Here is a 13,347-nt window from a genome sequence, read left to right as displayed (position 1 = left end):
TTTGATTTTAAGGTTACATAGCATATCCTACGAATTAAGAGCTGCTGCTTTTACACCAACAAGTCCAGTTTCTTTGAGTTCTGGGTAAAGGGACTTCTTGGTTTAAAAGTTCAGCAGGGAATTTAGAATTGTGTTTCCGCAGCGTCTGTAACGCGCGGAGGCTGATTTGCCATGGACGGCGCAGCGGGGCAGCAAAACAAAAAGGGAGAGCAACTTCCGTCCACAAAGTCAACATTTATTCTAAACAAACAACACAAAGAGAGAGCGGGCTCGACGCCACCGCGCATTATAATTTCCGTTGAGGGCAATACAAAAAAAAAAAAACTATTCCTCGCCAAAAGGGAAAAAAAAACTACTTCTACACAAAACCAAAGAAGCACCACGTGGCGCGGTCGCACACTGCCTGGTGAGAAAAAGGCTGATCACAGCCGTAAACAGCTTAAGAAGCAACTGACCATACCAAATAGCATCTATACATAGAACACAATTATGGATGGTACGCACAAAAGGCAAGCACCGTATACAACAAAAATCGACATATAATCAATTGTAAAAATGAAAATGTACAGTGGATTTTTTTTTTTTTTTTTTTTTTAAAGCCAGGTCGGGTTCAGACCCGGGCGGGAGACCCCGGGGAACAGTGTCCGCCTCACAATCAGAGTCAATGTCCGTTGAACCAAAGGGAAATGGCTCAAGTTCAGCATCAGCATCTCCTAATGGGGCCTGAGGGGCGGAAAAGTCCGTGTCCGAGATCCCAGAGGTCCCCCTCTCAGCAGGAGAGGAAACCAATTGTCTCTTGGCAGTGAGAGAATCCCAAGTATGGAACGGCTGCATATTCACAATATGATAAACACCAGCATCAGCACCAGAGTCCACCCAAGCGAGTCTGTAGTTCACATCACTGAGTCGTTCGGACACACACAGTGGTCCCTCAAATAGGGGAGCAAGTTGAGCTGTAAAATTAGAGTGAGCATCTGACCTGGGCTGTGTTTTCACTCGAACAAGGTCACCGACACGGAAGGAGTCATGTCGACGTCTCAAGTCATAATAGCGGTTATCTTTGATAAATGTTCAACTTGGCAAACTGCGCAATAAAAGGGAGAATTTGAGAGGAGGGCAAATACTTTTTCACAACACTGTACACGGCAAGAGATATCCAACATGATTTGAGGTTATTGTCGCAGCCGCTGACACTTGGAACTGGAGCAAAACTCAGGGCAAATGCAATTGATTAATTAATGTGTTTTCGTGTTTCGACTCGTGGAGGCACATAGAACATATTAAGAACATTTTGGGGCTGACTTCCCCTTTAAATTTTGTTGCTGTGAAATTTTGGGTTCTGGGGGGCTCCATGCAAGATATCACCTCGTTGGGTCTCAATGTGCATGAGAAAGGTTCGAGATCAGCGAAGGACTACAATGGGAGGAGTTGATTCATGATGTCCCTCAAAATAATGAAAATTCATTTTGATTTTGTATTTCATGTCTCTTTGCATTTGTTTCTGATATTCCTCTTTATCATTATCAAAATCAGCGTCGATCACTTTTTTCTTCCCTCTCTATTTTGTTCCAAATCATTGACACTTTTACATCATAGCACAACCTCACTCCCTTTATTTTTAAGCTTCAAATATGGCTGCTATTGTCACCAGCACACTCGTGTCTCTCAGCAAGCTTTTTACAAGAGAATCTTTGAGCACAAATACTGCAACTGAACGGTTCCTTCCCAGCGTGTCTTCTTGTGTGGCTTGTTAAATTCCCCTTGTGAGAGAAGCCTTTGCCACAGTCTGGGCAGGCAAAAGGTTTTTCTCCAGTGTGTCTTCTTGTATGGATTATTAAATTAACCTTTTGAGAAAAGCTTTTGCCACAGTCTGGGCAGGAAAAAGGTTTTTCTCCAGTGTGTGTTCTTTTGTGTATTTTAAAATGTCCCTTCTTGAAGAAGCTGTTGCCACAGTCTGGGCAGGCAAAAGGTTTTTCTCCAGTATGTGTTCTTGTGTGTATTTTTAAACTTCCCTTTTCAGAGAAGCTTTTTCCACAGTCTGGGCAAGAAAAAGGTTTCTCTCCAGTGTGTGTTCTTCTGTGTGTTTTTAAACTTCCCTTAACAGAGAAGCTGTTGCCACAGTCTGGGCAGGCAAAAGGTTTTTCTCCAGTATGTGTTCTTGTGTGTATTTTTAAACTTCCCTTTTCAGAGAAGCTTTTTCCACAGTCTGGGCAAGAAAAAGGTTTCTCTCCAGTGTGTGTTCTTCTGTGTGTTTTTAAACTTCCCTTAACAGAGAAGCTTTTGCCACAGTCTGGGCAGGCAAAAGGTTTTTCTCCACTGTGTGTTCTTGTGTGTATTGTTAAATGTGACTGGTGAGAGAAACTTTGGCCACAGTCTGGGCAAGAAAAAGGTTTTTCTCCACTGTGTGTTCTTGTGTGGGTTGTTAAATTTGACTTGTAAGAGAAACTTTTGCCACAGTCTGAGCAGGCAAAAGGTTTTTCTCCAGCATGTGTTCTTGTGTGTATTTTTAAACTTCCCTGAACAGAGAAGCTTTTGCCACAGTCTTGGCAGGAAAAAGGTTTTTCTCCAGCATGTGTTCTTGTGTGTATTTTTAAACTTCCCTTAACAGAGAAGCTTTTGCCACAGTCCGAGCAGGAAAAGGGTTTTTCTCCACTGTGTGTTCTTGTGTGTGTTTTTAAACTTCCCTTTTGAGAGAAGCATTTGCCACAGTCTGGGCAGGCAAAAGGTTTTTCTCCAGTGTGTGTTCTTGTGTGTTTTGTTAAATTTGACTGCTGAGAGAAACTTTGGCCACAGTCTGGGCAGGCAAAAGGTTTTTCTCCAGTGTGTTTTCTCAAGTGAACTTTCAAATACCCTTTTGAACTAAATGTTTTCCCACACTGAGAACATTTGCAGCGGTTGTTGTCAGCATGGTTACGTTTAGCGTATTCATCATCGTCGTCGTCAGTGTCAGCAGACTGTGACCTTGTGTCATCACTTTGTGCTTGTGGTGGTCCCCACTGGTCTGCATCACCTCCTGTCTTCATGTGTTGAGTTGAGCTGCTGCTTTGGGGCTCCGCCCCTCTGTCCTCCTCATGCTCACCGTTATCGTCACTCTTTAAAGCAACAAAGGTCAGTGGTGACTTGGTGACATCATCCTCAACCTCCTCTTCTTTGACACGAAGGGGCTCTTCCTCCTCTTTAATGTAAGCATGCTCTTCCTCCTCCTTTTTAACATGAGGAGACTTCAGTTCCTGCTTCTCAGGACCAAGATATTTTTCACCAACATCTGCAAGACACAAGAAGACAAATACACATTTGGTTCAGTTAAGTCAAATCTAAAGCGCGACTTGACGTGTATTGTTTCTACAGTGGCACCTTGACTTGGGCACAGCTGGTGAGGAATGTGTAGCAATTGTGCACTCTGTTTGTTAGCAGCTAGCAAGCTAAGATAGCTTGAGCAAGACGAGTATATGCGGACACAAACCATTTAATCAATGACAATTTACACCACGAACATAGAGATCGACGTACTGTTTCAGCCAAAAACAAAATACCTTCAGCTTCCACTTTCACTTTGCCCTCCATTTTTTTGTAGCTAGCGGCTCCAAATAAGGGGGTAATATTGTTGTGGGGTAATATTGAGCAATAACATTGATATGTACAATATTAAGTTAATTTAAAATGAAGGAAAGGTTGAAATAGAGAAAAAAAGAAATGTGTGTCATCGAGCAGACATGCGACTTTGAGCCAATACTAATTTGGGGTCAATAGGTCACATGACCTAGAAGCCATTAAACAAAAATGCTAATATTTATAGGAAAACAATGTTAAAAATACGTGGCGGCCTAAAATGAAAAAAATAAGAGGTGTGTATTTTCTATCAGACATGCCACTATGATGCAGCACTGATTTGGGGTCAATATGTCACATGACCTGGAAGCTATTGAGCTCAAAAGCTAATATTTACAGAAATAATTAATTAAAAATACGTGGCGGCCTAAAATGAAAAAAATAAGAGGTGTGTATTTTCTATCAGACATGCCACTATGATGCAGCATTGATTTGGGATCAATAGGTCACATGACCTGGAAGCTCTTGAGCTAAATTAATAACATTTACAGAAAAAAAATATTTAAAAAAAATAAGTGGAGGTCTAAAATGAAAAAGTAAAAGGTGAGCATCATCTATCAGACATGCCAATGTGATGCAGCATGCATTTGTGGTCAACAGGTCACATGACCTGGAAGCTATTGAGCTAAACTGATATTTATAGAAAACAATTATAAGGGAAGGTCTCAACTGAAAAAAAAATAAAAGGTGTGCCTCATCTATCAGACATGCCACTATGATGCAGCACTGATTTGGGGTCAATAGGTCACATGACCTGGAAGCTATTGAGCTCAAGCGCTAAAATTTACAGAAAAAAAATATCATTCAAAATGAGTGAAGATTTCAACTGAAAAATTAAGAGATGTGCATCATCTATATTTAGATCATATTTTGAGTGCATAGTACTTCCTTACCAATAGCAACAGAAATGTTATAATAAATAATTATAATACATTTTAATGGCACAGATTATGTTATCTACAACGGGCGATGATTCCCTATTCTTTACTACTGACATAACTGCACACAAGATGGCAAAAATTTTGCCTTGGTCTCTTTCTTTTTACAGATGCAATGTGGCACATGTGACAGGTTTGGATGTAGACGAAAACCAATTAAAAAGAGCAAGGGCAGCAAAACTGTGGCAGTGTGCCCTTTGCAAATAATTATTGGTTCATTGTGCACCAATATGCCCTGCGAAGGCTGGCAACCAGTTCGGGGTGTACTCCGCCTACTGCCCGAAGCCAGTTAGGATAGGCTCCAGCACCACCCCCCCGACCCTTGTGAGGAGCAAGCAGTTAAAAAAATGGATGGATTGATGTGCACCAATAAACCTAATTTCTTTTTCTTTTTTTAATACAGGTGCGGCCAAAAGGAGCTCAGCTATCTGGGAGGGACTCGGAGTCGAGCCACTGCTCCTCCGTATTGGGAGGAGACAGCTGAGGGGGCTCGGGCATCTGGCTCGGACGCCTATTGGACGTCTCCATGGAGAGGTGTTCCACGCATGTCCCAACAGCGGGAGGCTATGCGTCGAACCAGGACACACTGAAGACACGATTATGTCTCTCGGCTGGCCTGGGAGCACCCAGGAATCCCACCGGAGGAGCTAGAAGTGGCTGGGGAGAGGGAAGTCTGGGCTTCACTGCTAAAGCTGCTGCCCTGGCGACCCAAGTCCGGATAAGTGGTAGAAGATGGATGGATGCATGGATCAGGTTTGTTGACAGAAAGAAAAAGATTGCTCTTCTGAGAGAACGTCACAAGCTTCGTGGTAAACACGTCTACATCAACGAAAATTTCACCAAACGAAATGCTGACATCGCCAAAAAGGCGCAACAAATGAGAAAAAATTGACTTTTTGAAAGTACGTGGACAAACGACTGCTGAATTTTTATTCAAACTAAAGATAACTCTGGTCAACAAAAAACACGAATCGTGAAAACAGTGGAGGAATTGCATGAGCATGAGAGACATCAACAACAGTAACTTACATCACTAATTACCCAAAACTGGAGTTGTATATGATTTAGTGTTTCAGGGGGTACCGGTACCAGTACCGTACCGTGACCTTTTGGCACCAAAAACAGCTCTGCATAATTTTGTTTTAGTCCCGATACTTAAAAAAATAAATAAGAGACAGCCCGCCAACTCTGTTTTAAAGGCAGGTACACATATACGCATGGCCGCCTGCATGACTGCCGATGGGAAAACGCCTTTGGCACGCTTCTTTTAGCGTGTTGGCGAGAGGGCGCAGGAAGACGGCTTCACGCACTGAACACGGAAGTGCTCGTTGGCCGCGCACGCTCCTCGTTGAGAAGCACGACGCACTAATTAAGTGTCATATGGAATTTTTTTTCCCCCTTACACCTCGTATTGTGCCAAAGTTGTAAACCACCAACCCCCCTAAAAGCAATGGGCCGAATGCAAGCCGATCTGCTCTTCTGGATGCCACAACATTTGTGAAAGCTGCTCCGAGGTCAGCAAATACTATAACAACACCTAGGTCCATGGCTGCCTTTAAGCTGGACCTAGAAAAGCATAACTGGTCTGAGGTCTATTCAAAAAACGATCCTAACACTGCATATAGTGAATTCCAGTCAACAATTAACTTTTTATACAATAAACACTGACCAATAGTTCAAATTAAAAGGAAGTATAAAGGTCCAAATAAGGTATGGATGACAAAGGGGATAGAAAATGCATGTAAAAAGAAAAATATTTTATATAAAAGATTTCTTAAAACAAGAACTATGGAAGCTGAAACAAAGTATAAGACCTATAAAAATAAATTATTAAATATTATGCGTATAAGGAAGAAAGATCATTACCATGCATTACTAGAGCAGAATAAAAACAATATGCAAGAAATATGGAAAATACTAAATGATGTAATTAAAAATAGATCTAAAAAAATAAATTATCCAGAATATTTTATAAAAGATAAAGACAGTGTAATCGATAAAATTTCAGACATAGTCAATAACTTCAATGAATATTTAGTTGATGTGGGTAGTAATTTGGCAAATGAAATTCCAGAGACAAGAAATAAACATGAAATAGATAAGTACGTTGTAAATAATTCATCCACTATGTTCCTTAATGGTGTTAATGATATTGAAGTATTAAATGTTGTAAAAACATTAAAAAATTAAAAAGTCTACCGACTATTTTAATATTGATATGACACTGGTCAAAAGTATTATAGAATATGTTGTAAAACCTTTTACATATATTTGTAATTTGTCTTTCCAAACTGGTATATTTCCATCAAAAATGAAAATAGCAAAAGTAATTCCTATTTACAAAAGTGGTGATAGACATATATTTAGTAACTATAGACCAATATCATTGTTGCCACAGTTCTCAAAAATTCTAGAAAAATTATTTTTATATAGACTGGATAATTTTATTGAGAAACATAAGATTTTGAGTGAAAATCAGGACGGTTTTAGTGAAAAACGGACCACCTCAATGGCAGTCATGGAACTTGTAGAGGCAATAGCTACCAACATAGACAATAAAAAATTCCCTGTTGGGATATTTATGGATCTAAAGAAAGCATTTGACACCATAGACCATTCTATATTAATGAATAAATTAGTGAAATATGGTATAAGAGGCTTAGCATATAAATGGATAAAAAGTTATTTGGATGATAGATATCAGTATGTGCAGTTTAATAATACAAATTCAAAACAATTGAAGATTACTCATGGAGTTCCTCAGGGGTCTGTGCTGGGCCCTAAATTATTTATATTGTATATGAATGATATCTTTTGTGTCTCGAAAATACTCAAGAGTGTCTTGTTTGCGGATGATACAACTTTCTCCTGTTCTGGAGACAACTTGAAGCAGCTTCTGACTACTGTGGAGTATGAATTAAATACAATAAAAAATTGGTTTGATATGAATAAATTATCATTAAATTTAAATAAAACCAAGTTCATAGTTTTTGGTACTAGACCAATCACTCATCAAGTTACAATAATGGTGAATTTAAATGAAATAGAAAGGGTGTATGAAAATAAATTCCTTGGAGTAGTTATTGATGATAAATTATGTTGGAAACCACACATAGAAAATGTTAAAAGGAAAATGTCAAAAATCATAGGGATACTCTATAAAACCAAGGAGGCCCTAAATACGAATTCACTATATACATTATATAATACATTATTATTACCATATTTGACCTATTGTGTGGAAATTTGGGGAAATACATATAAAACAAATACCGACACTGTTTTTAAATTGCAAAAAAGAGCCATAAGGATTATTAATAGATCAAAATATACAGAATCAACACATCCACTATTTATTAAATTAAATACAATGAAATTTTATGACTTGGTTGAGTTTAAAATAGCACAAATAATGTATAAAGTATACAATAATCTACTCTGCCACAGTACTCAAAAGTTGTTTGAAATTAGAAACTGTCCTTATGAGATAAGGGGTACAAGTGTGTACAAAAAACCCAAAACAAGAACAAATATTAAGCAAAGGTGTGTCTCCGTTAAAGGAGTTAATTTGTGGAATAACTTGGGAACTGACCTGAAAAGATGTAATTCACTTGTTGAATTTAAAAAAATGTTTAAAAGTAAGGTTCAATATTATTATTTAAATCAGATATGAGTTAAGAAGATTATTTTTTATTTATTTTATTTATTTACTTATTTTTCTTTGATATATCAATATGAGTGTAATGAAATTTGTATATATGTGTGTTACTATTGTGTATTTTTTATTTTTCTATTTATTTTTTTATACGAGTAGGATTATATATTTTCTTTTATTAAAATGTAATTTATTATAAATAAGTGATAGGATATGACGAATAAGGGGTAGGACTGGATAAGTTTTCAACTTCTTCCTACTCCCTTGAACATATACATCGATATTTATTGGATGTTTCTTTTATTTTTTACTTTTAACTTTCTTTATTTGTTTATGTGTTTATATAATTATATATGTATATATGCATATGTTCAATAAACTTCAAACTTCAAATACGCTATTGGTGCCCTTCTTTCGGATGCCAATGTTGCAAATGATGTGATGTGATCGATGTAAGCTGTAATGTACGGAGCCCCTCTGGTGTCTGGGTCTGAATTTTTATTTATTTTTGCTAATTTGGACCCACAGTTTACTAAACCGTTCCCACGGTTTAGCTCTTCTGTGGCGTTATGTAACACGCATGCGCACGCAACGTTCGAGTGGTTGCTTGACAGAAGTATTAGCAGCGAACGGCTGCTTCTTTTCATCTTAAACTGTACTTATGTATTCAGTTGTGTAATGTTGCGCTTGTGCCACTGTGAGGCGCTCGAACACGTTTCTTCTTTCTTTCTTTTACTTCCGTTTTAATCCTGAAGGCTGGTGAAATGCAGACGCATTTTTTTTGCGCTCCACAATTAATACGCCATACTTGGCTAAAGAAACTTCATCTTTCCGTCATCCATTCATCCGAATGCATTGTTAAGCTGCCAATACTAGTCTACAGTTTAAGAAACAAAAAACAACAAAAAAAAAAAAAAAGCAGCCGTTCGCTGCTAATAGGTCGCTTGCACGTGTCGTCACTTCCGCCTCGGATTTCTCGTAGTCACCATGCTGGGTGGCCTCCATTTACGGAGCGATTCGGTCTAACACGTATCTATCACGTTTGTTGTCTGCGTTTAAAATGGTACATTGTTGCTGCATCGTTGGCTGTTCGAACAAAGCCAAGGGGGAAAATGGTCGGCCTTTCTTCCGAATTCCGAAAATAATTAGGAACCAGGGCCTGGAGACAGAGGAGTGCGGACTCCGGAGGGAAGTCGTTACTTTGGGCTCGTGTGTGCAGCGATCACTTTGTGAGCGGTAAGCTTGTTTACCTTTATTTAATTTAATGCATGAGGATTAATAACGTTTTGACCGCGCATATATGGGCAAGTTGCTTATGTTTTGGATTCATGAGCAAGCAAGTTCGGTAGTACAAGCTGGCTAGCGGACGTTAGCCGAAAGCTAGCATCGAACATTTTCACCCAAGTAGTGCCAGTGCAAAGTGTTTACTGCTGAAATTGGATTGATTAGTCTTGGGCTTTTAATGCCGATAACATGTTTTTTGGTGGCAAAATGTAAACTTGGAAAAAAAGAGAGGGGGTGATGCAAGTAAACAGACCCCCGGTAGCCTACACATCATGCTAAAGAACTTATTCGGTAGCCTACACATCATGCTAAAGAACTTATTCACGGCCACTCTACTGCGGCAAAATAACCAGTCTTTCCATATTTTATTTGTTTATATATTTGTTTATTTTAACAGGTCGCCCTGCGCCCGTTTTTCTGTCCAATCATCCCGACTGGGCTCCAACATTAAAGTTGGGTCCCAAGTTACATCTATGTCTCAGCCCAGTCGGTGCCAAGATATGAACGTGCACAGGAGAGACAAGCAAAGAAAAGACGACTCGAAGTGGCAGAGATTGTTGCAGTTATGCAGCCAGATGGCTCCAGTAACCTGTACCCTCAAGTACTGCTGACATCATTGACTCTGGTATGCCACTCAGAATTCATTACATGATATATTGTATGATGAGTGAATGTATGTGTTTGTTTGTGTGTGTGTTTTATTATTTCTTTAGGGATCTCATGCCACACCGACTTGATTGCCAATGACATGATGGAAACGAAGGCGAGCATCAAAGCATTGGAGGAGGACAACATGCGACTGTTTGTTTGGAGCTAATAAAGGCAGCGATTATACAAATTCTATTGTTGGGTTTGTTTACAAAGCTATACATAATACAAATGACAGGATTTGACTCAATGTGCAATATGGTCCCTCTTAAAGTAATGGCATAAATCTCTATTATTTCTAAAAGCACAAAAAATGAAGTGAATAATGATTAGATGTTGTAATTTCAGGGATAAAATTGAACTGTTAATTAATGTAGTTTATTTTAGCACAGGTGCCTACCATCCTGAGATGAGGGTATGATGTAATGTTGATGGGGTACGCAATGACTTTCATTATGCTATGTACAGAGGAAAAAGTTGCTCTCTTTTAAATGTGTTTAATGTAAGACAAGTACCAGTACTGTGTTACAGTTTTCCCAATAATCCTTGTTTCACACTTGTCACAAAACCACTGTCCTTTTGGCAGTCTAGATTGGCACACTTCAAGTGATATCATTTGATTTTACAATCTGCTGCAGCACAAAAAACTACTTTACTCCGCATCTTTGAAGTACATGAGCAAGTGGTAGGTGACAGCGGCTGAGCAGGAACACTGGAAGTCCACTGCTGATCTAGGAAATGCTCTCCCGAGCAGTTCAGGTAAGGAGGGGATTTTGGAAAAAAAAAACACTGGCTTTTCCAGCTGGCCAAAACGAGCGATCTGGGTGGACTCGCTCAATCACACTTTGTCCACACCACAAAGCCGCAGAAGTCCCGTCCAGTTAAACTCATCTGTGCCTGAATCTGAAAATATCACAAACATTGTAATGAAAATATGAAACATAGAATTAAATAAGAAACTACAAAAAGTAACGCCATACATACCTGGTAATAATATTGGTGTTGTCGTGACAAGTGATGGGAATTGTTGCCATCCGGCACCAGACAGAAATTGGGTGTTGTGACAGCCTCCTTAACCGTGAGATCATAAGAAAAGCTGTCAGTATGCTCAGTAGTTACCATGAACACGTTTTATTGTACTGGAAACTGAAACTAAAAATACGTCCTCTGAGAGTGGTTAACCTTAACCATTTAGAGTAAGTTGATTAAGTAACATGTAACTAGTGAAAGGGTAGCATTAAATTTAATTAAGCCACGGGGAGGCTGTGCATAGTTACTTTTTATTCTTATACGCTCTGCCATATTTGCCTGTTATAAAATGATTAGAAAAACCACATCAGGTAAACCTAGCTGTGCATGTAAACACAATGATAACAGGAAGCCTGAGAACAAATCAACATTTTTGTGTGCAGAATTACCAACACCATGTGGTTTACTTACGTGCAACAGTTTCTTCTGATGCGATGTTAAAGTTTACACTCTGTATCCACCCGCTTACAAAATAATTGTAAGCCTCCAGGGATTTGTTGGCGTGTTATGGAGCATGTTGTCAACACGAGGTAGTGAAAGATGTCCAGAGATGTCACATTTGGCCAGCAAGCTTTCTCCGTCAAAAAAAAAAATCACCCTTGGTCAGGACGTAATTAGGATCAATCCCGCCACACAGAGACACCTTCTGCCTGTATCGTTGTTTTTGATCTTCCGGAAAATCGTGAAAATACTGCGAAAATGACAGGTTGATAAGCTCTACCGTGTAACTCGCGAGTGTACCTTGTGAACCGGCGGACTCCCAATATGGCGCCCGAAGAAAAAATTCCCATGATGCATTACGATGTGCAAGCGACCTATACTTCGGTCAAGCAACCACTTGAACGTTGCGTGCGCATGCGTATTACATAACGCCACAGGAGAGCTCAACCGTGTATACCAGTGGTGTCAAACTCATGTCAGCTCAGGGGCCGCATGGAGGAAAATATATGACCAAGTGGGCCGCATCGGTAAAATAACGGTAATAGAACTGAACTCTTTTACTGCCACACATTAAAGAAAAAACTTTGATATGACAGCGGCTTTGATCATTGACGAAAAGAGAGACAATGCTTCCATCTGCTGGCCATGGTTTAGAGTGTTTTAGATTCCACAACCCATTGACCAGGCAGCGCTGCACTTAGACATTGGAGGGGGGGAGAAAAAAAAAAAAAATGTTTTAACGTTGATTTTACTGATTGTTATTAAACGTTTTTGGCGGTCAAAAAGTTAAAAACGATTGCCGTCAATTAGACGCAGATTTTCGCTATTTGTGTGCCAGCCCAAAATTATGGAGCTCAACTGTCATCATATTGTTCCAAAAAAGAATACAAATGCAAATGGAACAGAGTCCTGGACGTGTTAAATCGACGTGTTTTTCATATGTATTGTTCCCAGAATGCATTGCGTGGTGCAGGTAATGACGTTATAAGGACACTAATACTTGTCATATTGATTTGTGTTAACTTACCAGGAATTGAATTTGTGTCGTATTTAACACGTTTGTTGGTCTAATGATAAAAATAAATAAATACATTAATAATAATAATAATAATAATAATAATAATAATAATTAAACAAACCGTAACTTTACGTTGTGTGTAAAATAATGACATCCAGGACGATTTCCCCCGTACAGGGACTGCTTGTGAAGTTACAAATTTGATATATTTTGATTGTGGCCGACTGATTCATTAGTCCGACATTACAATTTATTTATTTTTTTTTAACTTTACAAAATTATCTCGCGGGCCGGATTAAACCCCTTTGCGGGCCTGATCCGGCCCGCGGGCCTTATGTTTGACACCCCTGGTGTATACGGTTAACTAAACCGTGGGTACAGATTAGCAAAGAAAAAATTAAAATTCAGAACCTGACACCAGAGGGGCTCCGTAGTAATGTGTCCAAAAGGAAACAATAACTAAACTAAACTAAACTAAACTAAACTAAACACTCGTATCTCAACAGCGGGGATGACAGCCTTGGTACAAAGACATTATACCATAAACTTGAGCCCAAAAGGCGGTCAGTTACCCCAAGCTACATATCCTTTTCAGAGGATACACATGCACTTAATTGAGCTCAACAAAAGTGAAGGAAAAATAGTACTGTCTAGTAGTCATTATCAATGCTTTTTTCAAAAAAGGTTGAAATCTTAGTAGCTTAGGCACTATGCAAAGATCTCAT

General features: G+C 39.0%; 1 protein-coding gene and 2 long non-coding RNA genes across 3 annotated transcripts; 1 reads left to right on the top strand and 2 right to left on the bottom strand.

Annotated features, from left to right (window-relative positions):
• Positions 1 to 214: 214 nt before the first annotated feature.
• On the bottom strand, positions 215 to 5,778 carry LOC144006464 (uncharacterized). The gene is made up of 2 exons (XM_077505321.1): positions 5,763 to 5,778; positions 215 to 3,265 (listed from the first exon to the last, which is right to left on the bottom strand). The coding sequence occupies exons 1-2, from the start codon at positions 5,776 to 5,778 to the stop codon at positions 1,626 to 1,628; spliced, it is 1,656 nt and encodes a 551-aa protein (XP_077361447.1). The 3' UTR covers positions 215 to 1,625.
• A 3,385-nt stretch (positions 5,779 to 9,163) lies between these two features.
• LOC144013756 (uncharacterized) lies at positions 9,164 to 11,975 on the top strand. Its single transcript, XR_013282319.1, has 3 exons — positions 9,164 to 9,438; positions 9,884 to 10,111; positions 10,200 to 11,975. It is a non-coding gene; the product is annotated as an uncharacterized LOC144013756 (long non-coding RNA).
• LOC144013751 (uncharacterized) lies at positions 10,616 to 11,939 on the bottom strand. The gene is made up of 3 exons (XR_013282318.1): positions 11,575 to 11,939; positions 11,119 to 11,205; positions 10,616 to 11,037 (listed from the first exon to the last, which is right to left on the bottom strand). It is a non-coding gene; the product is annotated as an uncharacterized LOC144013751 (long non-coding RNA).
• Positions 11,976 to 13,347: the final 1,372 nt, after the last annotated feature.

The sequence above is a fragment of the Festucalex cinctus genome, chromosome 1 (genome assembly GCF_051991245.1).
Source record: "Festucalex cinctus isolate MCC-2025b chromosome 1, RoL_Fcin_1.0, whole genome shotgun sequence".
NCBI classification, from domain to species: domain Eukaryota; kingdom Metazoa; phylum Chordata; class Actinopteri; order Syngnathiformes; family Syngnathidae; genus Festucalex; species Festucalex cinctus.
The sequence above is the reverse complement of the archived record's forward strand: the minus strand, read 5'-3'. Positions and strand labels throughout refer to the sequence as shown.